Here is a 27,833-nt window from a genome sequence, read left to right as displayed (position 1 = left end):
GGGTGCGACGCAGGTTCCGCTTTCGGGAAAAGTAGAGCGCTCGCCTTCCTTGGCTCCTCGAGCGTTTCCAATGGCGCCTCCACCCCGAGGCGGTGAGAGCTTCCCTTCCCGTCCCACGTGGAATCAGGAAACGGATCCCGGGAACCACAGCCCAGGGTGCTTTATTTATTCATTTATTGATTGATTCTGCCCTTCCCTTATTCATTTCCGTTTTATTTTTAATTTACCACGTGAGCCTAATTCTCCTACACCAAGCGATTTACGTTTCCTCGGAAGTCCCCGGGAGGGTCGCGTGTGGAGTGGGTTGTGCCTCACCAGGCGCTTGGAGAGCAACTCCCGTGCCTCTGGCCAGTTTCTGGGACGGTGGGGCTTTTTTTTTTTTTTTTTTCTTTTTTCTTTTGGCTAGTGCTGGAATCCAGACCCAGAATCGCGCGTGCTAAACCAGCACTGAGCTACACCCCAGCCCGTGAGGTGCCGCTGTCATTAATCCCTTAATATCCCTTGATATGGTTAAGTCATCTCTTGTCTTATTTTTGGCAGGTCCCGCGCCGACCCCCGAGTCCCAGAGCAGTTCCTTGGAAAGAAAGGGACTGGGCAGGGCTGGGGATGGAGAAGTGGGAATGGAGAAGTGGGGTAGGAGCCCTTTCCCTGTCTTTCTTGCCTCAGGCAGATCAACATGCCTACCCTGAGGTCTTCCTCTCGGCTTCACAGCTCATCCTCCCCAAGCAGTGTGTCCTCCCCACTGCACAGAACTGTTGGAAGTACACTGAGGGCATTGTCGACTTCTAGTTCCTCCATCAATCTGCCCTGTGATGACAGGGACTCGGACCCTTCAGAGGGGTGAGTGGTGTTGGTGAGAAGCTCTTGCGTTTTGCTGCTGCCTCCTGTATCTTCGGGAGCTTTCCTTACTATCATTTTACTGCACTGGTTGTAATAGGTGTGAAAATGTGTGAAAATCTCAGAAAAGCTGTACTGGTTCAGAACAGTGATCCGCTAGCTGTTTCTTGGCCACCCTAGACCGTGTAGATATCAAGAAGAGCATCTCTTTAATCTGTCACTCAACTTGCAGTCTACACATACCTTGAACACATTTCTGTGTTTAGCCAGTATAAATGCTGATGGTGGCTGGGGAGTAGAAAATATTACAAGTAAAGAGTGCTTTATTTGTTGTCTGACAAATTGTATGAATTTTTTAGTTGGTGTCCTGTAGTTCTTGTATTTGGGATTTTTTTTTTAAACAGGTCCTTCCATTCTCTGTTATGGTTTATGAGTTTAAATTCTGTTATAGTAGTATATCTTGTTTTTTATCTTTCTAGTGAAAAAAACTAAGGATTTACTTTATTCCCTGGTTATTTTAATTGATCTTCTCTTAATCATTTCTCTTTCTGTGAGTACTACTATTGGGGATCAGATTGTATCAATGTTTCAGACTTTAACTCCAGGCACACATTATTCTCTTACTTACATTTGAATGGTATGTAACTTCCTGAGCCATGCTGATTTTTCTCCACAAGAACAGTAGTTCCTCTGCCTATGAATATAATTTGATGCTTTTATTTGGAGAGACTATTAAGAAGGGATTGTCTTTCACCCATCTCAATACCTTATTCAGCTTCATTGCTTTCAAGTGAAATTTTTCCTGTAACTTCTAGTTCCTCCATCATTACTTGTGACAGTAAGCAATCTCTCATAATCTGTCTTTTACTCATGGAGGTAGAATACAGTTAGAGACAAAGAAAAATTATAATTAGCCCTTTATGGTAGGGGGAAGGAGTGGTTTTATTTAAGGAGTATACCATACTTCCTTATAGGGATAGTCACTCTCTGTCAACTGATGAAGGCAGTGACTTTGAAGAAAGCCTGAGACGCAATGTGAGAAAGAGATCAGCAAAACGACCACTCAGAACACCACCGGTGAGTCTGTTTTGTTTTGGAACCTGGTTTGGGAAGCAGCAAAAGAAAACCTAGAAGAGGCTCAGGTGATATAGTTAGTGAAAGGACACAATTTGAAAGATTCTTAAGGGACAGAAATAGGAAGGAAAAAAAATTGAAGAGAAAAGAATAAAAGAGAGCATTAGGATTTGGAGGTACAGGAATAATGCTCACATACTTTAAAAGGAGAAAAGGTTAGGAATAATAAACCACATGTGAAAAAATGAGTTCTTTTCAGATATGAGACAGTAATGCATATTCTGCTGTGAAATTGGCAGCTTAAGCCTACTTTGTTGTTTTTTCCAATACTGGGGATTGAACCTAGGGGCACTTTACCACTGAGCTGTACATCTCTAACCTGTTTTACTTTGTATTTCGAGATAGGGTTTCAGTAAGTTGCCCAGACTGGTCTTGAACTTGGCAGTCATCCTCTCTCAGCCTCCCAAGTAGCTGGGATTAAAGCACCTAGCTGGCTTAAGTCTACTTAATGTGATAATGATGAGACTAAGTGCCAATACCACTCACTTTTTTATATTTCTGATCTTACTAGGTGGCAAAACATCCAAAGAAGGGGTCCCAAATAGTAGAAGGTAAAATCCAGAAAAAATCAGAACCACCAACCAGCGATCTCTTTGATTCTGTGAAAACCGCCAAAAGTGACATGCAGGTAAAGTAAAGAGTCTTATCTCTATTTTTTGATCCTCCCTCAGTCTTTGTAAGGTGGGAAGATAAGAACAGGTGTCTTCAAATTTGATTTGATATGGACATTTTAGTGAGTATGCATGTATCAAAAAAGATAATACCAGTCAGGCGTGGTGCACTCACCTATAATCCCAGCAGCTCGGGAGGCTGAGGCTGGAAGATCTCAAGTTCAAAGCCAGCCTAAGCAACTCAGTGAGAACCTGTCTCTCAATAAAATACAAAAATAGGGCTGGGGATGTAGCTCAGTGGTCGAGTGCTCCTGAGTTCAATCCCCGGTACCAAAAAAAAAAAAAAATGAAAAGACCATGAAGTTAGTTCTTGGAATGGTACATCCTTGAAGTGATTCAAGAGAGATCTTGGATGACAAAGAATATTCTTTATGGAAAGGTATCACAGAACAAGAGGCAAAGAGAGCATTGAGTGAACTAGGAAGGAAGCCTGGATCTGGATATGGATGGCAGTTTATTCACCCTTGTTAATTTTTTACCTCCACCTTGACAATTACATCTAATTACTCCCCCCCACATCTTTTATCTGTTGCATATCTATTATCTAAAAGTGAATAAGGTATATATATGTAGATTTAAAAAAATGATCACCCTTATCTCTAGCCCCCAGCTCAAAAAAATGAAACATTAATAGATCTGTAGAAGCCCATGGCATATCGTCTCTGCATCCTACTCTTCAAGTTCCCTTACCACCCAGAGACAACCACTATACTAAATTTTGTATTAATCTCCTATTTTTAATTATAGTATTACCACTAATGAATGTGTTCTTTAATTTATATAAATGAATCATTTTTTAGTCTTCTGTGACATGTTTCAGTTCACATTTTTTAAAAATTTCATATCAATGTATAATATAGATTTTTTTATCATTTCTAGAAAAGTATTTTAAATTTTCAAACATGGAGTTTTACTGGTTAGGTTTTGTTACTTGATTTCTAACTTTATTGCGTTGTTATCAGAAAATGATGCAGTCTTTGAAATTTATGGAGACTTAGCTTTGTGACCTAGCATTGTCAGCTCCCAAAACTGTTGGTACTTGAAAAGGATGAGTATTCTTCAGTTATGAAGTACTGTTCTCTTGAGTGAGATTGTGTAAAATGTGTTAAATGTGATACTATTTTGATATTTCTACTGTTGCCTTTTGGGTTTTGTTCTGTTCTGAAGTTTTTGGGTCTTTGTGGTAAATTGGTTACAGAGAGAGATGCTTTAAAATCCATTAAGTTAACTTCTTCAGTTATCCCTTTTGTATTCATCCCTGTTTGCTTTAAATATTTTGACACTTTTTATTTGGATATAGGTTTATAATTGTTATAGCTTCCTGATAAATCAAACCTTTTGTTGTATACTGGCATTCTTTGAAAATATTTTTGGTCTGATATTAATATATCTTAACACTCCTTTAACTTTGGTTAGAATTTGCCTAGTATCTTTTTCTATCCTTTTAATTTTCCTATGTGTATTTGGGATCTGTCTTTTACATACATCATCCATTTGATTTTGTTCTTTGTTCATTTTGCTGATCTATAAAGAATTTAGTCCATTAACATTTATTGTTTTTGTTGATATATTTAAATTAATTTCTACCAGTTTCTTGACCTCCACTGTATCTTTTCCATTTTTGTTTTCATTTTACTGGCTTTTTTTTGATGTCTTTTACCAGGACTGTATACATTTTAAAACTAATTGTTCCTTCCAACTTATATGCAGTCGTATATTCACAACAGTGTTGGGCTTTTCAAATATTGCCTCTTCCTCACTTCCTCACTTATTTTCTAGAATTCAGTTAGACATCATTAGAATTTCTCAGTCTCTTGCATCTCGTTTGCTATTTTGGGTGTTTTATTTAATTCAACTTTCAGTTCACACATCTCTTATTCTGCTGTGACCAATCCACTTTTTTTTTTTTGGTGCTGGGGATTGAACCCAGGGCCTTGTGCATGCAAGGCAAGCACTCTATCAACTGAGCTACATCCCAAGCCTGACCAATCCACTTTTTTTTAATTAATAAATAAATAAATATTAATATATATATTAGTTATAGTTGGACATAATACCTTTATTTATTGATTTTATGTGCTGAGGATTGAACCCAGGGCCTTGCACGAACTAGGCAAGCGCTCTACTGCTGAGCCACAACCCTTGTCCACCCACCCCCACCAATCCACTTTTAATCCATCCATTGAAGATTTTTTTTTTCATTATTAGAATTGGAATCCAGGGCCTCAATGTGTCAATGTGTGTTAGGCAAGCACTCTACCACTGAGCTACATCCCCAGCCCTTTTTATTTTATATTTTAGACAGGATCTCACTAACCTGATGAGACTAGTCTTGAACTTGCAATCCTCTTGCCTCAGCCCCCTAAGTATCTGGGATTATAGGAATGTCTGTTAAGTGTTAAATATTTTTCACTTATACCAAGTTGTCTTTCAAATTCTGTCTTTTCTTCTACTTTCAGGCTTCTCTTTTATTTTTAAATCATAGCCTGTGATAACTTTGGTGTCTAAAGTTTTTGTGAATACAATCTGATGTCTGTTTTTTTCTAATTCTTTTTTTCAGTGTCCTGGTTTTTTTTTAATATGTTTTACTAGGTTTTGTGAAAATGATCCAGTTATTTTTCCTGGAGCTCTATGTGTTGTAATTCTTTGGGGCATGGGTCAAAGGTGGGTTTTTAAGAGAAGAACCTGCATTTGCTTCTGGTAGTTGCCTGGAGGCACTCCATTATCACTTTTAATTAAGTTTTCTGATTAAGATTATTCTGATCATATAGGTAGAGTACATCTGGACATCAAATCCAGATATGAATTGTCAAATGACAGTTCATTTTTTATCTCCACACCACACTAAGGTCATAACAAGCTAGTTTTCTTGGTGTCCCTGTCTGAACTATAGATTTATTTTCATTCTTGCTTTTGTGAGGCTGTGACTGCAGGACATAGCTTTATGTAGGTACCTTCTCTCATACCACTCTTTGAAAGACATTAGATTCTGTCCCCTGTGCTGTGCACTCCAAACAGCCATCTGGACACAAAGTCAGGATCCTTAGGGTTTATTGAACCCCTCAGGGCAAAAGTCAACTTACTTGCCTCCTTAGATTGCTTACCTTCACCTCATTTGGAGCCTATATGGAATTCTACCTTTGGTTTTAGTTCAGCAATACATTTAAAAAGATGTTTGTATTATTTTTAATCAGAAATTTATATGCTTTAGTTTGTAAGACCAAACAGGATTTCTGTTCTGTTATATTGCTAGAAATAGAAATCATCCACTTTTCCTCCCCCCTAGTCTTTGGTGGATGAGTGGCTGGAGAGCTATAAGCAAGATGAGGAGGCAGGATTCCTGGAGCTTATTAACTTTTTCATCCGATCCTGTGGATGTAAAGGTGAGAAAACTCCTACCCCTTTCTCTTTCTGTTCCCACCCTTCTGCTCCTATATTCTGAAACTCTTCATTTAAACAAGTAGGATTAGACATTTCCTAAAGGAAGAAGCAAAGCATATGGAGAGTTTCATTTATTTAACTATATTTTTGATAAGTATATAAGGAAAATGATTCAGTAGTGAACTGTGTTGGTTTTGAGGCAAGACCTTTTGGGGGAAAATAATCATCTTTATATGATAATAATGATGTTCACAAATTGAAAAGTAGACTATCAAATGCCTTTTAGTCGGGCTGGAGATATGGCTCAAGCCGTAACACACTTGCCTGGCATGTGCGGGGCGCTGGGTTTGATCCTCAGCACCACATAAAAATAAAATAAAGATGTTGTGTTCACTGAAAATTGAAAAATAAATATTTAAAAAATTCTCTCTCTTCTCTCTCTCTCTCTCTCTCTCTCTCTCAAAAAAATGCCTTTTAGTCTTTGTAGATAAGATAACCTCTTATTTTCTTACTTCTTCTCTCTTATTTTCTACTTCTTTCTTTTCTTACTTTTTCTTTCTTCCTTTTTTTTAACTACTTCTTTCTTTCTGATTTTCTTACTTCTTAGTCATTCTAAGTAAGCCAAGTCTCCACATGCCATGGCTTAGTTATATTAGGGCAGATGGTATTGATCTGATTGTATTGTTAGAATCCATCATCTGGCCTAGTTTGTTTCTTTGTTGTTGTTGTTGTTGTTGTTTGTTTGTTTGTTTTAATTCATCTGGAGTCTTTTTTTAAACTATAGTTTTCCACTTGATTCCTTTGGGTTTTCTAGAGAGGTTTCCTCATAATGGATACACGGTTGAATGGTGTAAGTTTTAATTCTTCTAATTCCTTACCTGATTGAGCATATTTCAGTATGTTCCCTAGGTTATCTTCAGATGTTATCTGTAAATAATCACAGTGTCCTGTTATTTTCCTCTTAAGTACCTCATCTTTTCCATTCTTCAGGCACTGTGACCCCTGAGATGTTCAAGAAGATGTCCAATTCAGAGATCATCCGGCACCTAACAGAGCAGTTTAATGAGGTGGAGGAAGACAACCAGGATCCTGTTTCTCCTCTTATTTCAACCCTCTTCTCTGATTCTGGGAAGTAGGGTAGCTTTTAGAAGGAAAGCTCAACTTCTTGAGACTCATATATATTATTTGATAAGCCTCTGGAGCTGGGAAGGATATCAGGAAATTAAGTATATTGGAGATTAGACTGTTATGTTATTGGCTTCATAGGCCTGATACTACCCCCCCCCCCCCAAAAAAAAAAAACCAAATTTTCCATTCTTTTCATAACCCTTATCTAGGACTCAGGGGACTATCCCCTGACAGCTCAAGGTCCATCCTGGAAGAAGTTCCAAGGAAGCTTCTGTGAATTTGTGAGAACATTGGTCTATCAGTGCCAGTACAGCCTCCTCTATGATGGCTTTCCCATGGACAACCTCATCTCCCTGCTCACGGGCCTCTCAGACTCCCAAGTTCGTGCCTTCCGCCACACTAGCACCCTGGCTGGTGAGCACTTCTTACTCTTGTGTATTCTTCTGGGGTTTGGTAGGACTGTTCCTCTCTTCTATGGTTCTAAATCATCTTTCCCACCTGCATTTTAGTTTTTTGTTTGTTTGTTTTGTAGTATTGGGATTGAACCCAGGGGTGTTCCAACACTGAGCTGTATCCTCAGCCCTTTTTATTTCATTTTTTTGTTTTTGAGACAGAGTCTCACTGAGTTTCATAGGCTCATCTCAAGTGCAGTCCTCTGGCCTCATCCTCCCAAATTGCTGGGATTGCAGGAGTGTGCCACCACACGCTGCTTGTATCTTAGCTATACTTCAGTTGCATTGCAGCTTTTATGCCAAATCTCCATCCAGATTTTCACAAATGGATACGTGAAAAGGGATAGATCACAGTAATAGTTTCCAACCTTAATATCTTTCTCTAAAGCTCACAATATGCTGAGGGTTAAAGTCCAAAAGAGGTAGGGAAAGTCCATTCTAGGTTAGGGTGTCTTAGTACTTCGGGGTCACTCTGCTTCTCATTTTCTCTGACCGTTTTTTCTTCTCTTTATTTTTTAAATTTTTTTTTAGTTGTAGATGGATAACATACCTTTCTTTTATTTATTTTTATGTGGCACTAAGGATTGAACCCAGTGTGCTAGGCAAGCGCTCTGCCACTGAGCTACCGCCCCAGCCCCTTTTCCTTCTCTTTTAAATTTATATTCCCTCCTTTGACTTAAGTGATGATTTCTTTGTTGTTTTTCCTGACTCAAGCCATGAAGCTCATGACCTCCCTGGTAAGAGTTGCCCTCCAGTTGAGTCTACACAAAGACAACAACCAGCGACAGTATGAGGCTGAACGAAACAAGGGACCAGGGCAGAGAGCCCCTGAGCGGCTAGAGAGCCTGCTGGAGAAACGCAAAGAGGTGAGGAATGTCCCTGCTTCTTCCCTTCTTCTCTCCCAGCTTCCATCCACTGCTGTTGCAGACTACTTTATCAGGCACTTCTGAAAGGCTGTTCAGCACAAACCCTAAGCAGCCTTTCAGATAGGGAATAACAGAGTCTGGCAACAGCTATACCACGCTCGTCCCATCAGAGATCATTGTGTGCTGTTCTTGTTTCTGAGTGTGGGCTCAAAATCATGCCTAGTGAATTAAGTTCTCTATATTTCCATTTTTGTTCAGTTTCCATTTCTTTTCAGCATTGGAAATGTTTAAGTGCTCTATCTGCAAGGAGTTAAGTTGTGACTTTTATATTAAATGTAGAGGTCACCATAGTAGTACCTGTACAAGGGAAGCCAGGTATTCAAGGAATGGAAATATAGCATTCCTTCTGTCCCAGTTAGGTACTAGCTTCATGGCCTTAATGTAACCTCTCAGTTTTCAGTTTTCTTTTCTTTAAAAAGAGGATCATTCTGGGCTGGGATTGTAGCTCAGTGGTAGAGCACTTGCCTAGCATATGTGAGGCACTGTTCAATTCTCAGCACTATATGTAAATAAATAAAGGAAAAAAATAAAGGTCCATGGACAACTAAAAAAAATATATGTAAAAAGGAATAATTCTACTTTTTTGTGACTTTAAGTGAGATGAGAGTAAATTGACTAGCTTTATTTCCCTTTAAACTTAAGAAGATCACTAGAGAACATAAGCCCTAGTAATATCTTCTACACTGATTAAACTTCAAACATCTCTTTTTTTCTGTGATGAAGTGAATACTGATTGTTTCCTTTCTACTCTCCATTAGTATCTAAGACTCCCCAACTTTGAGGTTAGCCAAACACATCATGTCTAACTGTACCGGTTGGCTTTCTCCAGCCCTCATAAAAGATGACTTCTGTAAAACTTTCTATTCCCTTATTCTCTTTTGCTGTTTTTCACTGTCGTGGTAATCTTAAGGGCTTATGTATATTAATAGGTCTATCCAGAATCTTAAATTATGTATAGTAGTTTACCCTTATCTGCAGTGTTGCTTTCTGTGGTTTCCGTTACCCACAGTCAACCAAGGTCCAAAAAAATTTAAAGTATAATTATATATTTTGAGAGAGAAACAACATTCACATAAGTATATCATTATAATTATTCTATTTTATTAATTGTTGTTAATCTCTTACTGTGCCTAATATATAAGTTAAACTTTATCATAGCTGTGTGTATAAAACAACACAGTACAGGTTAAACATCTCTAATCCAGAAATCTGAATTCTATAGTATTCAGATTCCAAAACTTTTTTGCCAGTATGACACTCAAAAATTTCGCATTTTGGAATATTTCAGATTTTGGATTTTTGGATCATGTTTGCTCAACCAGTAAAGTCTATCCATACATTCCAAAATCTAGAAAACTTTAGAAACATTTTTGGTCCCAAGCACTTCAGATAGGGGATATTCAATCTGTGTATATAGGGTTTGGTGCTCTCTGCAGTTTCAGGCATCTACTGGGCCTCTTGGAACATATCCCCTGTGGATAAGAGTAGACCACTGTACACTATTGCAGATCTTTTTTTGTCTTTGGGTTCTTGCTTCATCAGTTATTATTCCTCCTTTTTGTCTTTAATTTTCCCCCCATATTGTTTTCTCATTTATAAATGTATATAGGCTCTTGAATCTGTCCTTTGAAGAACTCTGCTTCTCTGTGATTTATTTCTTTCCTCCTTTTTTAGGGTTGTATTTCCTTATTTTCTTCATGTCCACTTGACTGAATCCTTTTTGCTACTTAGTTCCTATCCCCATTTCTTTGAAAATTTTCTCTCCAAACCTCTGGCTTCCTGAATTGTATCACCAGTGCCTTTCCTCAATATCTCTTATCTAGACTTCTGTAGAATCTGGTACTCATTTATCTTCTTTCTTTCAAGGACTTCCTTCCTTTTCCTTGAAATGTGAAAATTTTCAGACATTCAGAAAGATAAGAGACACTGGCATACTGGATACCATATACGCATTATCTAGTTTAACAATATTTCACAGTATTTTCTTCATTTGTTTGTGGGTTGTTTTTTTTCTCATACAGTAAATTATAGACATATTGATTCCTTAACCCCAAAGACTTAAGTGTATTCTCTAAAAAGTAATGTATTATTGGGCTGGGGTTGTAGTCCAGCAGTAAAGCGCTTGCCTAGAATGTGCAAGGTGCTGGGTTATATCCTCAGCACCACATATAAATAAATAAATGAATGAATGAATGAATGAATAAAGGTATTGTGTTCAACTACAACTAAAAACTAAAAATAAAAAAGTAATGTGTTATCACATAATCCAATACCATTTTCATATCCAAAAATTAATGATTCCCTAATATTTTTAATTCCAATTCATACTTAAATTTCCTACACTTGTCCCCCCTAAATTCTTTTTACATCTGGTTAATTCAAGCCAGGATCTAAGTGAGAAATTTGCATTGTATTTGATGACTGGTGTTTCTTAGACCTTTTAAAATTTAATTTAACATCAGCCTTTCCCCATTTTCCCCCATATGTTGATTTATTGAAGAGGTGGGGTCAGTTGTCTCAAAGTTCCCTTTCTGCTTATAATTCTGCTTTTGATATCTATCATTTACCTAATCCTAATTCAGTTGACGTTGGGGTGAGGGGCTGTCCTGGCCTTGCAGGATGTTTAGCAGTATCTCTATCTTCTATCCCACCCCAGTTGTAACAAGTGAAATAATCTTAAAATACTGCTAAATGTCCTCTGGGGGACATAATTGCCCAGTTGAAAACCACATATCTAATCTGTTTTTTGCTAGTTCTTTTTCATTTATCAAACCACACCTAGTAAAGATGCATTTTCTGAATTACTATTAATCAAAACATTCATAACTACCACTTAGAGCTTCTGAATAGCAAAAATAATCATATATAGAGGAGATAATGTTTTGTCAGACACAGAGAAACCTCTGAGGCATTAGTTGATTTTATTGCTTCCTCTAGAATTAGAAGATCTGAAAGGAAACTTAGGATACCAGGGGTTCACACTGTGTCCTGTGATAAATAGGAAGTAGGTAGAAGTTATACTTTTGCAGCCTTAGGCTTTTGGGGTACAAGAAAGATTGATCTGTTCCTCCTTCTCCACCAGCTCCAAGAGCATCAAGAAGAGATTGAGGGGATGATGAATGCCATCTTCAGGGGTGTCTTTGTTCATCGGTACAGGTGAGCTAATGGGCTCCTCTCACTGAAGTAGCTGTTCCTTGGTTGTGGAGTCTGTAAGATTCCCAAAATATTTAGTTAACCCCAGAAATAAGGCAGCTGGAATAAAAACTCTTTACAACGCATGTTTTAAATTAGTAAGATTCCGTTTATCCACATACAAAGGATTTTGTAAACTCTTCTGGGAGAGAAAATAAAAGGATAAGGCATTATTGAGTATTCTGGTCCAATGTTGCCCAAGGTCTGGCTCTGTCCCTGCCTGTTATCTTTTTGAGGTTGGAAACTTGGAAGGACAAGAGCAGAGAACCAGAGGCAACTTTTTAAAGACTGGTAGAATTAAATTAAACATTTGTAGTACTCCAAAAATTAATATTAAAGTATTTGTAGTACTTAAAAGTTTCTCACTTTCTCTAGATTTCAGCTTCTGCTTTTCTAGAACCTTTCACGTGATTCAATCTTTTTCTTTTTTAATATTTTTTTTAGTTGTAGTTGAACACAACATCTTTATTTTATTTTTTATGTTTATGTGGTGCTGAGGATGGAACCCAGGGCCTCGCACGTTCGAGGCAAGCACTCTACTGCTGAGCCACAAACCCAGCTCCTGATCTAATCTTTTCTTGAAGTAGAATTAAAATATACACAGGTTAGCCAATAATTAAACAAAATTTCAAAATCAGTTTTAAAAGGGGATGTGGTGAGCAAGATGGTACATGCTGGTTCAGTTATCTCATAGGTTAGTTACAGAAAGGAATTTACTTTTATATTTATTGTGTTTACGTTGGGAAGGAAATTGAAAAACCATGGCACTTGGCATTCATCAAGAAAACAAATTCTTTAGTCACACTGTATGCATGGAAATAGCCCATTGAATTCCATTAATATGTATGGTTAGTGTTAAGGAAAATAAAACAGTAAGAAAAAAAAAATAGTTTGTGTGAGAGAGGGTTTTCTGATAGGATTGAAAATGAGTTTGGAAAAAAAATAATGTATGAAATATGATATGTCAAGAGCTTTGTAATGCTTTGAACAATCAATTAAAAAAAAAAAAAGAAAGTGAGTTTGGAGAGAAGACTACAGAAGTCAGTTTATATCTCCATCTAGGGACATCCTTCCTGAGATCCGGGCTATCTGCATGGAGGAGATCGGGTGTTGGATGCAGAGCTACAGTACCTCTTTCCTCACTGACAGCTATTTAAAATACATTGGCTGGACCCTGCATGACAAGGTAGGAGTCACATCAGTCTCCCTTTTCCTGTTCCCCTCATCATCTTCCCTGCCCAGGACACTTCAGCTTTTCTTGGTCCTGCCACTTAGACATTTCACCTGGTGAGCATTGATCAGCCCATCAAGGCACTGAACCTTGAAACTTCTCAGTACTAGGAAGCATAGGATAAGGTTGAAGAGAAAAAGACACATCCAGGAGAACCGTGCCTTCAACCTTAAGGTGTAAAAGGGAGAAAAACTCACTAAGAAAAAACAAGAAAATTACTGATAGATTAGTAACTCACATGTGAGAGTGGTAGCTGTAGGATCCTTTTCATCACAATTGCTCAATTCTGAGATCCTTCTGTATTTTAAGAAGACAGCTGTTCATTTTCTCTTTCATCTCAGAATCCTCATTGTGAGGGCACCCAGGTCCAGAATGAGGACTCTGCAAGTCCTCATGTGGAGGCTCAGTAGGGGTGAGTGATCAATCATGTTTTCTTTCTTGTTTGTCTCTCCTCGACAGCACCGGGAAGTCCGTCTAAAGTGCCTGAAGGCTCTGAAAGGACTGTACAGCAACCAAGAGCTGACATCACGCCTGGAGCTCTTCACTAGCCGCTTCAAGGTAAGATGGAGACGCTGCTTCTGTGCTGGACTCTTTGCAGTGTATCCTGCTTTCCCACCTTGTGTCTTTCTGTATCATTTGCTTTGATATTTTATTACCTATTCCAGCATCTGCTTCATTACCCTTTCTTTAGGAATCTCTCAAATTCTAGGAAATGTGATGTTTGGATTGGGTACAGGGAGATACTGAGCAATGTTCTTTTTCTGACAGGACCGGATGGTTTCCATGGTCATGGACAGAGAGTATGATGTGGCGGTGGAGGCTGTCAGGTTGCTAACCCTTATCCTGAAGTGAGTCGTGGGAATGTGTGAGGCAGCATGTCACAGACACCTTTGTAGCATCAGGCAGGCCCCTCCAGAGTCCTTGCCCCACCTGTCACAGGTTAACTCTTAGGTGCATGTTAAAAATAAGTCATTCCTGAGTTGACTTGAGAGGGGAAACTGCCTGTCTTCTCTAATTTTCCACATTCCTCTGTTTTCCACTTTTCATTTAAAAGTTCTTTGAGCCAGGCATGGTAGTGCATGCCTATAATCCCAGTGGTTTGGGAGACCAAGGTAGGAGGATTATAAGTTCAAAGCCAGCCTCAGCAACTTAGCAAGGACCTACGCAACTAGAGAGACCCTGTCAATAAATAAAAAGGGCTGAAGGCGTGGCTCAGAGGTAAAGCACCTCTGGGTTCAATCCCTGGACCAAAAAAATAAAAAGTTTTCTGAGAGTCATATTCTCATTGTTTTTGCTGGTTTTAGCTCTAGAATTGCCAGAGGACAACACCCAAATGCACTTTTCTCTCTTTTTTTTTTTAAAAGAGAGAGAGAATTTTAATATTTATTTTTTAGTTTTCGGCGGACACAACATCTTTGTTTTGTATGTGGTGCTAAGGATCAAACCCGGGCCGCACACATGCCAGGCGAGCGCACTACCACTTGAGCCACATCCCCAGCCCACACTTTTCTCTTGGCAGGAACATGGAAGGAGTGCTGACCAGTGCAGACTGTGAGAGCATCTACCCAGTTGTATATGCCTCCAATCGTGCCCTGGCCTCTGCCGCAGGGGAATTCCTATACTGGAAGTGAGTGGGTCTCCTTGTGCATTTCTTTCACACCATCCTCTGTCATTTTTCTCATCGGCTGCCTAAGGACTCTCCATACCTATACAGGTCTCTCTTGACACCCCTTTTCCTCTTAACCCCTTGGGCTTCCCTTAGCTCTGCTCCTCTTTTCCATGCATCCTTTCCTTGGGCTGTTTCTTTCTCCATGGTGATTGCCATGTGCCTCACCTCCTCCTGTGCTGTGCCCTTTCCTTGTGCCCTCCCCTCCAGACTCTTCTATCCTGAGTGTGGGACAAAAGCAGGGGTTGGAAGAGAGCGACGCCGAAGTCCAAGTGCTCAGAGAACTTTCTTCCATCTTTTGCTGTCCTTCTTCGTGGAGAGTGAGGTGACACATGAAGGGAGAGTCAGAGTGTTGTGCAGAAACCTGAGTAGAGGACAGGGTGGCCACTGTGGGAAGGAGGGTGATGTTTATCAACAAACGCTTCCTGGCGCAGTTTTCCATCACATTGGTAACACCCTGTGCCCTCTTCACAGCTCCATGACCATGCCGCTTACTTAGTAGACAGCCTCTGGGACTGTGCAGGGACTCAGCTGAAGGATTGGGAGAGTATGACAAGCCTGCTGCTGCAGAAGGACCAGAGTAGGTGCTACCTGGTAGCTGGGGACAGGGACCTTGCACTTCCAAGTGAAACCGGGAGAGACTGCTTGCCTGCTTTATAAAAAGCAGCAGTGGACATGGGGTGGGAGTGGAATTTTAGATGGTGAGTGGCTCATATGTCATTTCTGTTTTTGATCCTCCCACCAACCCAGACCTGGGCAATGTGCAGGAAAACACGCTGATAGAAATCCTTGTGTCCAGTGCCCGGCAAGCTGCAGAGGGTCACCCGCCTGTGGGGCGGGTCACTGGGAGGAAGGTATGGCATGAGGCAAGTTGGGTTGGTCAGGTATTGAAGTCAGATATGTATTCTCTCTCAGTATTCTTAAGTCCTCGTTTAGGGCACTCCATCTGCCCCCAAAGGATTTTTTTCTCCAGCAAAAAGAAATCTGAAGGGAGCTGCTGAATTCTTTTCTCCTTCCTGGGCAGAAAAGATCATGGGGAGGAGGGATGCACGGACATACCCACTGCACCTGGCATTTCTGCACGTCTTTCACCCCATAATGACTCTCATTCCAGGGCCTAACTGCTAAAGAACGCAAACTCCAAGCTGATGACAAGGTGAAACTGACTGAGCACCTCATTCCCCTGTTGCCCCAGCTCCTGGCCAAGGTAGAGCAGCCCCTATTCCGCACCAGGCACAAGTGGGTAAAAGGAAACAGCCTAGAGGAGGGATGGGAGAAGAGTTGGCAGCCCACGTACACCCTCTTTATCACCACAGTTCTCAGCCGATGCAGAGAAGGTCGCTCCCCTGCTCCAGCTTCTCAACTACTTTGACCTCAGCATCTACTGCACTCGGCGCTTGGAGAAGGTGAGGAGGTGGGAAGATCTGTTTCCTACACCTCACTGCCCACCTTCTAGGGCTGGAGGGGTCTACTGTCAATATCTTTACAGGAACCTGGGTTCTAGAAAAATCCAATAAGCCCTTCCTTTCTCAGGCATCTTTTCCTTGAAGTCCCTTGCTTTCAGCCCTGTTTCTCACCTTCCCACCTATCTCCTCCACACCGTCTTCTCCCATCTTTCTCCCTTTCAGCATCTGGAGCTGCTTTTGCAGCAACTCCAGGAGGTGGTGGTGAAGCACGCAGAGCCAGCAGTGCTTGAGGCTGGAGCGCATGCCCTGTATCTGCTCTGTAAGCCTGAGTTCACTTTCTTCAGCCGGGTGGACTTTGCCCGCAGCCAACTAGTAGATCTGCTGACTGACCGTTTCCAGCAAGAGCTTGATGAGCTGCTGCAGGTAGGAGCTGAGGCTGAATGGCGGGACACACCAAATGAGGGGGAGAGGGCCCCAAGACTGGGAGCTTGGATAGATGAGTTCTTGGGAAAATCCTGCTGTGGACCTTCTCTCTTCCTCAGTCGTCATTCTTGGATGAGGATGAGGTGTACAGTCTAGCGGCCACTCTGAAGCGGCTCTCTGCCTTCTACAAGTGAGTAGCTTCCCTCCTGCTCCCTCCCATTTCTGTGTCTGTGGAATTTATTCCTTTCATTCTGCTCCAGCATAATGTTTCCATCTCTCTTCACAAAGTGCTCATGACCTGACTCGCTGGGAGCTCTACGAGCCATGCTATGGACTCCTCCGGAAGGCCGTAGACACTGGAGAGGTTCCTCACCAGGCAGGTAGACAGGCTGGAGATGTGGAAGCAGGAGAGGCATTCTTAAGGATTATTCTGGGTTGCCACCTCTCCCAGGCAGGCCCAGTCACAGGGTATAAAGTAGGCACACAGAGGAAGATCTGATGGGGCGGCCCCTCCATCCTCTTTTGAAAGATGGACCAGGCTTTAGTTCCTGGAAACTGTCATCCTCTTCAGTCTTCTAGGAGTCAAGAAGACTGAGGGATTCTAGGAGATCGTGAGTGAATTAGGGAGACATGATATTTTTGCATAGAATAGCTGCCTTTGGAGCCTGTTTTAAATATCAGTTTATCTCCACCAGAAAAGGGTTTCCTTTTCTCTCTCCTCCACGCTGGGTCTGAGCCCATCAGCCTGCCCATCTCTCCCTCCTCAGCTGCCTCTCCCTCCCCTTCACTATCGCTCTTCATTCTCCTGCAAAAGCTCATTTGTCTGAAATTTCATGGTTACAGGTGGTCCTTCCAGCCTTGACTCTTGTCTATTTTTCCATTCTTTGGACACTAACCCACATTTCAGGGCCAGATGCTTCTCAGGTGAGTGTGGGTCTGAGCAGGGATTAGGACAGAGGAGCCATGTTGTCTTGCTCCTTGTAAGCCTTTATCTCTGCAGAAGCAGGTGCTGGATCTTAAGAGCAGAATGGTGGCCTTCTGTGAACTCTGCCAGAGCTGCCTCTCAGATGTGGACCCGGAGATCCAGGAGCAGGTGAGCATTTCCTCCAGAGGGAGGAGGGAGGCGAGTGTTGGAGTCTGAGGAGTTAAGCTGACTTTGTAATTCCAGTCTTATAACAATTCTGTTTTTTAATCGTCCTCTTTTTTTCACCAACAGGCTTTTGTCTTATTAAGTGATATGCTTCTCATCTTCAGCCCTCAGATGATTTTAGGGGGGCGGGATTTCCTGAGACCCCTCATCTTTTTTCCAGAAGCTTCTCTCCAATCTGAGCTAGCAAGCTTCCTCATGGACCATGTCTTCCTCCAACCTGGAGACCTGGGCAGTGGTACAGGGACTCTGTGCTTGGGGCTCAGGAGGGTTTGGGGCTGGGCCTGGCTCAGTGATTCAGTGTGGGAGATGTAAGTGTGTGATTGCATTCTGCCTTTGATGGGCAGGACATTCCCAGGATGATCATGTACAGATAGAGCAGCTGCACCAGCGGCGCCGACTCTTGGCCGGGTTCTGCAAGCTGTTGCTCTATGGGGTTCTAGAGCTGGATGCAGCCTCAGATGTTTTCAAACACTACAATAAGGTATAGTGAGACCCCACAGCCACAAAGAACAGGGGACCATGTTGAACAAAGCCATGACTTGAGACACTATGACATCTCAGAAATGAAGAGGGATGGATTTGATGGGATCAGGCTTAAAAAGGGAAAGTAGGAGGGAATGGCAGTAGGAGTTTAGAATAAAGAAACAAAAGTGGGGTCTGGGATTGTGGCTCAACATAAAAGTACAGCATGCGCCACATAAAAACAAATAAATAAAAGTATTGTGTACAACTAAAAAATAAATATTTTTTTAAAAAAGAAAGAAACCAAAATGACTCAGTAGTAAGTAATTATGGAGAAAAAGCTATTAAGACATTCAGTAGAGGGGAAATAGCTGCTTCTTCCCATCTAGAAATCTTTTTTCTCCAACCCAGTCCTCTGAACAGGGTAATATAAAAAGGAAAAAAAAAAAAAAGAATGGGGGAGGGATCAGTGCTCACTACATACCTAGATGTCTCAACCCACCATTGTATTAATTTCTGTTTACTGAGCACCTCCTATGTACCTGCCATTCCAGGCACTGAGGGCACAGCAGTGAACAAAAAAGACAAAAGTCCTGTTCCCTGGGGCTTCCTTTTTAGTGGGAATACATGTGGAGACTTCAGTGCTAAGCGAGAATGGGCACTGGCAGGCCTCCTCCTCCTCTTCACCAAGAATTGGGCTCCAACAGTTTATCCCTGATGTGTTTTTTTTTTTTTTTCTTTTACCTAAACTCTGATTTCTTTTGGGCTCTGCACCTGTTGGTTAGAGATGAGGTCTAGTCTGAGTTATTTTATGCTTAGATTCCTGTTTTTCTATCACAGGCTCTTTGGGAACAAGGCAAGATTAGGGATGTGAAGATAGAAACAAAACAGTGTTTTCCTGTGGTCAAACATAACGTTCTCCATTTCTTCTCATGCAGTTCTACAATGACTATGGTGACATCATCAAGGAAACATTAACTAGAGCAAGGCAGATTGATCGAAGTCATTGTTCCCGAATCCTGCTGCTGAGCCTGAAGCAGGTGTTGCTTCTCTCCAGAGGACCTCACACCTCTGGCATGCCTTCCTGTAGTCCCCCACCTCTTTGTCCACCTTCAGAGAAAGCAAGACATTAAGAAAAGGCCCTTTCCTATTTTGACTTTTTACTTTACACAACAGGCTCCTTCACACCTAGTAGATCCTTAGAAAATGTGCTTTTAACTAACCTGGAACTTTCCATCTCCAACCCATAGAAATCAACTATCAGCACCTAGAGCAGCAAAGATGAGGTGATAGGGAATCCCTAATTATTTTTTTCAGTCTGTTCTCTTGCAGCCTTCTTCAGTTACTGTAGTTTGTTAGAAGGGCTAAGGCTCTGTCTGCTGCAGAGTGTCAGAGATCAGGGCAGTGTCCTGGGGGCAGAAAGAGTAAAATTAGGAGATGGCATTCCAAGCCCTTGGGAATTTTTGAGGAGAAGGGAATGTTGTGCTTTTCTAGTGCTGCCCTGTTCTTCCCTCTCCCAACACACCATGTCTCTTGGACACAGCTGTACACAGAACTGCTGCAGGAACAGGGGCCTCAGGGCCTGAGTGAGTTGCCAGCTTTCATTGAGATGAGGGATCTGGCCCGGAGATTTGCCTTGAGCTTTGGACCCCAGCAGCTGCACAATCGAGACCTGGTAGTCATGTTGCACAAGTGAGGAAGTGCTGGGTTAGAGGCTGGGTACAGAAAAGGCTGAGAATGTGGCCCTGGATGGGGAGGGTAGGCCATGAAGAAGCAGTAGTAAGGTTGTTAGTGGGCATGTTCTCAGAGATGAGTGGGGATGGGAAGGGCACACTTGGATGAGATATCTCAGACCTGGGAGGGAAATGGGAAGGGCCTGTCTTGCTAAAACAGTTCTGCCCAATCAAGGGAAGGCATCAAGTTCTCCTTGTCTGAACTTCCTCCTCCTGGTTCCTCAAGTGAACCCCCAAATCTGGCATTCCTGGAGCTCCTTTCAGAATTCTCCCCCCGCCTCTTCCACCAGGATAAGCAGCTGCTGTAAGTTAGAGGGTGGGTGAGCAGAGATGTGGATGCAGAAAGGCTTGGGCAAGGGCTGGGACCCACCCCAGCCTTTCCGCTCCACCCCTCCTTCAGACTGTCTTACCTGGAAAAGTGTCTGCAGCGTGTCTCCCAGGCACCTGGCCATCAGTGGGGTCCAGTCACCACCTACTGCCACTCCCTCAGCCCTGTAGAGAGTGCAGCAGAGGCCAGCCCTCAGGGTCATCCCCGCTCCAAGAAAAGGCGTATTGAAGGTACAGTGCTAAGGCTGGGCATCGGGTACTCAGCACTGCAGTTCTTTCTTTTTTTTTTTTTTTTAATCTTTATTTTGTTTTATTTATTTTTATGTGGTGCTGAGGATCGAACCCAGTGCCACAAGCCCTCTGCCACTGAACCCCAGCCCAGCACTGCAGTTCTGGTTGCTGCTGCTTGGATAATCAGGAGATGGTCTTTGGTCTCCTTCAAACCTTTTTTTGTCAAATATTTCATCAAGCATCTGGTCACAGCTTGACCTGCTCGTACTGTGTTTTCTAGCATACATTTTAAAATGTGACTTTTTAAATATTAACAGCTTTATTGAAACATAATTCACATGCCATAAAATTTACCCTTTTAAATTGTACACGTCAATGGTTTTTAGTATGTTCATCAAGTTGTGCAGCTATCACCACTATTTAATTTTAGGACATTTTCATTATTCTAGAAAAAAAGGTGACCTATAGCAGTCACTCTTCTCCCCATCCTCCCAGTCTTACACAATATCACTAATCTTCTCCCTGTCTCTGAATTAGCCTGTTCTGGGCACCTTATCTAAATGGAATCATACTATATGTAGCCTTAGGTATCTGCCTTCTTTCACTTAGCATGTTTTCAGGGTTCATCTGTGCTTTTTCATGTATCAGTACCTTTTTTGTGTGTGTGTGACAGAACAAGAATCCGTTGTATGGGTTCACTTTACTTTATCTATTTATCTGTTGATTGACATCTGAGTATCTTTTTTTTTTTTTACTGTTACATGTGATGCTGTTAAACATTCATGTACAGGTTTTTGGGTGGACATATTTTCTTAGTTCTTCTGAGATGTACCTGGGAGTGGAAATGCGGGGTTATATGGTAACTTGCATTTAAGTTTTTGATGAACTGCCGAACTGTTTTCCAAAGTACCTATACCATTTTACAGTCCCATGAACAATATTTGGGGCTTCAATTTCTTCACTTTTTCTCTGATACTGGTCTTTTTTAATTTTATTCATCTCCTAATGACTATAAGATCATATCTCATAGTTTAAATTTGCATTTCTCTGACTACTGATATTGAGCTTCTTGTATGCACTTATAACAATTGATCTTCTTTGGAAAAATGTCTGTTTAGATCCTTTGGGAGGCTTTTTGTTTGTTTTTTGAGGTGCTAGGAAGCAAACCCAGGGTCTTGTACATACAAGGCAGCCCTCTGTCATTGAGCCACATCTCCAACCCCTTTTGCTCATTCTTCAAGTGAGTTGTTTGTTTTGTTATTGTTGGGTTGTAGGAGTTTTTATATGTTCCAGACATAAGATCTTCTTTTGAAGTATAGGATATGCAGTAATTTTCTTGAATTCCATGGGTGTTTTTTTCACATTATTAATAGTGTCCTAAGTTCAGAATTTTGATGAAATACACTTAACCTATTTTTGCTTTTGCATTTGGTATCATATCATAAGGAATCATTGCCTAATCAAAATATTTACTTTCGTTTTTTCTTCCTTTTTCTTATTTACTTTTTCCTATTTACTTTTTGTTTTTCCTTTTAGCTCTTAAAATCTGTGCTCCAATTTTTAAAAATCGTTTTTTAGTTATAGATGGACAGAATGCCTTTATTTTATTTGTTAATTTTTATGTGGTGCTAAGGATGGAATCCAGTGCCTCACACGTGCTAGGTAAGCCCTCTGCCAGTGAGCTACAGCCCCTGCCCCTGTCCTCCATTTTTTTTAAATGTTTCTTTAATTGTCAGTGGACCTCTTATTTATTTATATGTGGTGCTGAGAATCAAACCCAGTGCCTCATGCATGCTAGGCAAGCACTTCACCACTGAGCCACAACCTGAGCCCCTGTACTCCATTTTGAGTTAATTTTTGTATATTGTGTGAGATAGGGTGTGATTTCTTTTTATTGTTTTTTGCTCTTGGGAGCGGGGTAGGAGTTTCTTGCAGTGGGATCTTGCTGTGTTATTCAGCCTGCCCCCTCACATCCCAAGTGGCTGGGACTATAGGTGTCCACCATTGTGCCCCACTTTTAATGTCTTCTGTATACCACCTGAAATTATATTTTACATCATTAGGAAACTCTACTTTTATCAATTAACTAATAAACATTAAGGGCCTACTATACACAAGACACTGTGTTGAGTATAGTAGGCCCTTAACGTAACTTCCATCTACTCAAAAAGAGGAAATATATTTCAGAAAAAATCTGAATTATGAATACTCACCAATAAATAACTGCCTGAGGGTTTGTACAAATGAATTCTATAGAATCCAGAGAAGGAAAGTATCCTTTTGTTTAGTTGGTCTATAGAAGGTTTACCAAGAGGGTAGAATTTAAGCTGGAGCTTTAAAAATGAGTAAGAATTATATTAAACAGAGGAAAAATGTGGTCATGAGGGGCTAGCAGAACAGCATGTGCACAGACAACATAGAACGATGTATGTTGGCCAAAGCATAGATGTTTCAGTAGGTTTGTGTAAAGCAGAAGGTCTGCAAAGGTGAGATAAAATTGAAAATACTGGTTCTGCTGTTCAGTCGGTGGATTCTGAGCACCGTGTGGTGAGAATACAGCAGTAAACACAAACAGGTAGTGATGAAAATGCTGTGGCAAAAAAGCAGGAAGGTGAGGGAATGCCAGAGAGGGCACAGGAAGGAGAAGGCCTCCCAGAGAACATGAATGTTGGGCAAAAACCTGGAAGAGGTGCTACAAGATGCGCTAGGGCACATTAATTTGTTAATTAATGCTGTAACAAACATTAGTTGTTTGAGCATTCAGCAGTGTATGAGGGGGGCAACACCAGACAGGCAGATCAGGAACTCCACTGACTGAGGTTCCCAAAGGTGTTTGCTGAAATAAGAGGAAGGAAAGTATGGGACCAGTTAAAGTGGAAAATCTAGTTAGAGGTTAGTGGGTGGTTTCTTACTGGTTAAGCTTAAGTTTTGATCTCCTAAATTATGCACATTTACTCTGCATTGGGTTCTGATTTGCCTATATGGAAATCCAAGGCACTGGAACTGTCTCCATCTGATGGCCTCCCAATTCTTTTTTTTTTTTTTTTTTTTTAGCAGAAGTGAAGGAGGGTTCCTAAAGTATATCAAAATAATAGGGAGCAGCCAGTCCAAAGGCCATGAAAGGGAATGCTCCCGGTGTGTTCAAGGAATAGCAGAGAAGACCACTATGGCTAGAATGCAGAGTATATAGGATTTTCAACCAAAGAAGTCACAGGAGCCTAGGGGTATATGGCAGACTAAGGACTTTGGTATTTACTTTGAGTGCATCAGGAAACCACTGGAAGAACACATGGTCTGTGTTTACCAGGGACCCTTAATTGATGGTAGAGGGGAAAGCAAGAAGAAAGAAGGCTGTTGGAAAAGTTGCCCCACTTGAGGAGAGTGCCCAGACCAGGGGATGGGGGAGGCGGCGAGGAGTGATGGGTTCTGGAAGTATTACTAAGGAATATCTGATAGAATTCCCTGACAAGTTAGATGTTGGATATAAAATAAAAAGGGGAGTTGGGAATGACTCCAAGGACTGAGAAGGATGGAATTGATGTTCTCTGATCAAGAGAACACTATGAATGGAGCAGTTTGTGGAGAAACGTCAGGACTTTTGTGCGTCCAGGTGCAGATGTGTGGCAGACAGTTGGAGATCAAAAGTTGGAGTTCAAGGGAGGGCTAACAGCTGGGGTCAGTTGGAAGTTGGCAGAGACTAGGTGATATTTATAGGCATGAACCTGAAGGACTAAGGAAACCAGTGAAATGGAGAAGAGTAGAAACCTTTATACCATAAGTAGGTTGGGGAGCTTAGGAGGATCTGCAGGAAGGTCCGAAGTTTCCTCTCTGAGTACAGGTTCATGGATGTGACTCTATTTTCTACAGCCCTTCAAGTGAACCAGTGGCAGCTCACATTGAGTTGTTAAGTTTCAGTGTACAAACTTGGCTGTGGAAGAGAGTAAGTGGGAGCGGGTGGACATTTACCATTGACAAACATTAATGTCCATTGACTGGAAATTTAAAATAGCATCACCTGAGTTTTCTCAGGCAATGGAAACCTCTGGTAAGATCTGTCCATCATCTGCAGTCTTCATGGGAGGGGTCCTCCACTCAGCCTTTCTGTCAGAACTACACTGATATTGTAGTCATATCTATTTATATATCTCTCTATTTCCGTGTGTGTGTCTGTGTCTGTCTGTCCATCTCCCCCCATCCCCCTCCCGCCTGCTCGTCCCCACCCCCTTTTCTTCAAGCTTTCAGAAAATCTTTTTTTTTTTTTTTTTTTAAGAGAGAAGAGAAGAGACGGGGAGAGAGAGAGAGAATTTTTTAATATTTATTTTTCAGTTTTCGGTGGACACAACATCTTTATTTTTATGTGGTGCTGAGGATCGAGCCCAGCACCCCGCGCATGCCAGGCGAGCCACATCCCCAGCCCCAGAAAATCTTGTCTCCCATTTTCCTATTCCTCCCTGGCCCTCACACATCCCACTCTGGCCTCTGATCCCAAACTCTGTTGCCATTTTAAGCTCTTTCTGACCACAGAAATCTGGAACGAATAGGATCTCAGATGATCTTTGTTGCTTAACTTGGGCCTCTCAATCTTGGCAGACCCAACCCTCTCCCACATTCATCTTGATGAATTAAGTGTTTATCTATGAAATGTATATTTATATCTTTCCATCTTGTTTTTCTAAGCTGTGTAGTAAGCTTTTCTTGGACAAAGCCTAGATACAACCCTATAAGCTTTATACTATTACACAAAGGATAGCGGGACTCTGTTCATTTTTTAGATGAAACAGAATGAATCATAATAGGTTTTCCATTCTCTTCCTAACTTTCCCTTATTAAATCCTGGGCAGGTCTTGAGAAAGTGAAGCAGCCTCACAGAGAGGATGTCTCCTCATCCCAGGAAGAGAGCCTGCAGCTGCCTAGCCTCTTGCACACACCCATCCTCACCTCCACCACTGTGAAGAGCAGGCCTCTGCTGGAGGAGCTGGGAGAGATGGAAGAAGGCAGCTCAGCATCAGACTTCACCCACGAGTGAGCCAGGGGAGCATCAGGCTGGCTGCTTTTTGGAGTTTCTGTGTGTCCTCCCTCAGGATGCCCTCCACTTGGCATCTTGAGTGCTTCTCTAAGGCTTGTCCTTTTATTTTCTTTTTAACTTTAAAATGTCTCCCCCCATACTCTTAAGCCTTTCTCCCCTTTGATGCCAGCCACCCAGCCTCCTTGTTTTACCCTTTACTTTTATCCTGTCACTGATCCTGCTTCATTCTTGACAGCCGGCCACTCTCAGGCCCCCAAAGGTCAAGGTTCTTGGGTACACAGTATTTCCAGACTTCGCACAATCCTTCAGGCCTTGATCATGGCAACCAGCTAACTCGGTGAGCTTTCCTCATCCAATTCCGTCTTTGCTTCACATCTGTCACCCACTCTGAGGGGATTCTCATCTTGGCCAGTGTTTTTCTGCCAGTTCTTTTTGGACTTGTCTTAACCCCACAATACTTCCTTCCAGCATAGTGTGAAAGCCCAGAACTTAAAGAACTGCTTCCACTGAAGCAGGGATGAGAACCGGGAGCCCCACTTCTTGGGTGCCTTTGAGAAATTCTCAGGGGCCTTTAAAGAACAGTTTGAAAATCCCCTCTCTCTGTCACTGTTGTCAGACTCAGCCTTATGGAAGAGGATGAAGAAGAAGAGCTAGAAATTCTGGATGAATCAAGTGAAGAATGGCAGGATATTGACAAGGTGAGTGAACCCAGCCTTCCCCTCCTCCAGAACTGCAGGCAGTCAGTGGGAGGAGCACAGGGATTCTCTTCTTGGTCCTGTGGATACTTTTGGCTCTGTTGCTTAGGACTTTCTGAAAGAAACGTTGAGCAAAGGAAGGAAAGATTATTACTGCAGACTGCTTTTATTAAAGAAATAGGGAGCCGAGACTTGGTGGTGCATTCCTGTAATAAGTCTGCTCTGGAGCCTGAGGCAGTAGGATTGCAAGTTCAAGGCCAGCCTCAGCAATTTAGCAAGACCCTGACTCAAAGTTTAAACAAAATGTATCCTAGTAGCAGAGTGGGTTAAAAATGGCAAAAAGGGTTGGAATAGCACTTCCCTTTCTGTCCCCAAATAAGTATTATTGCCTCTGAACCTTCTAGGAATTGGAAGGAGCCCTAGAGCCAGGGTGGAAGGTCATCAGGCTACCCTTGCAGCCCATTTGGTAATTCTCCCCGACACAGCCACACCCCTCCTCCCTCCTCTGCTAAGAGGTCTGCCCCATCCCTGTCTTTCCACAGTCCCTTCTCTGCCCTGGCCACCCACTTCCCCAGGAGAAGTGTTCCAGTCTAGTGTGAAAGATCTGGGAACTCAAGGGACCTGAGCACCAGCCCTCAGTTCCATGGCAAGTTAGTTTGTTGCCCCCTCTCACCCTCCATTTCCTCAGTTACACAAACTACAAAGTACAAGCACCTTGTAGAGAACAAAGGGCTGTATCTTAGTTCAGGCTACCCTAACAAAGCACCATAGACTGGTGGCTTCTAGACAGCATTTATTTCTCACAGCTCTGGAGGCTGGAAGTCAAAGCTCAGATTAATAAGCACAGTGGGTTTTGGTGAAACTACTGGTGTCCTCACATGGGGGAAGGAGCAAGCTAACTCTCCAGCTGCTGCTTCTAATAAAGGCACTACGTGCATTACAAGGGCTCTGGCCTGTGGCCTAAATGCCTCCCAAAGGTATTTACCTCCTCATACCTAGAACTGGGTTATAGATTTGAGGGGGACATCATCCCAGACTAAGCCATGTGTGTCTTCTGCTGTCATTCTCTTGCTCTCTCCTCTGGGGAAGGGAAAGAACAGGATAGTAGAGGAGAGCAGGGGAAAGGAGGCTGTTCATGCTCAGAAGAGAACCCAGGCAGTGACACTCCATACCAAAAACCAGCAAGCAAGGTCTCTTTCAGAGACTTCCATTCTCTGGTTCCAAAGCTGAAGGCTCTTAAGGGACTCAGTATACCAGGAGAGAAGGCACTTCTGTCATGCCTGGTGTGTGGTCCCTTGTGCTATCCTTTTGAGGCTGAAAAAGGAGCTGGTTCCACATGATGGGTAGGAATGGGGAAAGTCCTTTCTGACTTTTGACCCCATTTCCTCTAGCAACCTGGGGACCACTCTTCCTCCAGTGAGCCTGGGCTGGACCTCTTAGACACTACAGAGCTGAACATTGAGGTAGGTATACCCAGAGCAGAGCTGGTGTGCCCTCGAGCAGCACTTTGACTGTCTCTGGAGCTTTAGGAGGGGAAGTTAGAATTTTTAGCTGAGGATGCAGCCTTCTGGTTGCACTTAGGTCTATTGCTGTGACTTCACGTGTTCTTTTATCCTTTTCCTTATAGGATTTCTGACAGGACTCTGGGCCTCTCCCCATCTCTGTCTTCCCCACCTGAAGCACATGACCACTTGGAAAAGGAGAAAGAAACAAAATAAAGACTCTCAGGCCCCAGCCCTGGCCTTTGGAGAGTTGGCCTTGC

At 42.1% G+C, this 27,833-nt stretch overlaps 1 protein-coding gene across 1 annotated transcript; it reads left to right on the top strand.

Annotated features, from left to right (window-relative positions):
- Positions 1 to 676: 676 nt before the first annotated feature.
- Positions 677 to 27,771, top strand: Stag3 (STAG3 cohesin complex component). Its single transcript, XM_077105939.1, has 34 exons — positions 677 to 840; positions 1,818 to 1,914; positions 2,483 to 2,599; positions 5,929 to 6,025; positions 7,014 to 7,090; positions 7,361 to 7,565; positions 8,318 to 8,469; positions 11,612 to 11,685; positions 12,784 to 12,907; positions 13,412 to 13,510; positions 13,721 to 13,800; positions 14,472 to 14,579; positions 14,829 to 14,943; positions 15,093 to 15,198; positions 15,369 to 15,472; positions 15,733 to 15,825; positions 15,935 to 16,024; positions 16,247 to 16,447; positions 16,567 to 16,637; positions 16,736 to 16,823; positions 17,291 to 17,371; positions 17,448 to 17,540; positions 17,664 to 17,832; positions 17,942 to 18,078; positions 18,998 to 19,099; positions 19,603 to 19,751; positions 19,968 to 20,096; positions 20,193 to 20,350; positions 22,809 to 22,826; positions 25,222 to 25,372; positions 25,612 to 25,713; positions 25,993 to 26,074; positions 27,463 to 27,534; positions 27,699 to 27,771. The coding sequence occupies exons 1-34, from the start codon at positions 677 to 679 to the stop codon at positions 27,705 to 27,707; spliced, it is 3,714 nt and encodes a 1,237-aa protein (XP_076962054.1). The 3' UTR covers positions 27,708 to 27,771.
- The last annotated feature ends 62 nt before the right edge of the window (positions 27,772 to 27,833 follow it).

The sequence above is a fragment of the Callospermophilus lateralis genome, chromosome 19, assembly GCF_048772815.1.
Source record: "Callospermophilus lateralis isolate mCalLat2 chromosome 19, mCalLat2.hap1, whole genome shotgun sequence".
NCBI classification, from domain to species: domain Eukaryota; kingdom Metazoa; phylum Chordata; class Mammalia; order Rodentia; family Sciuridae; genus Callospermophilus; species Callospermophilus lateralis.
Note: the sequence above shows the minus strand (reverse complement) of the source record. Positions and strands in the feature narration are given on the sequence as shown.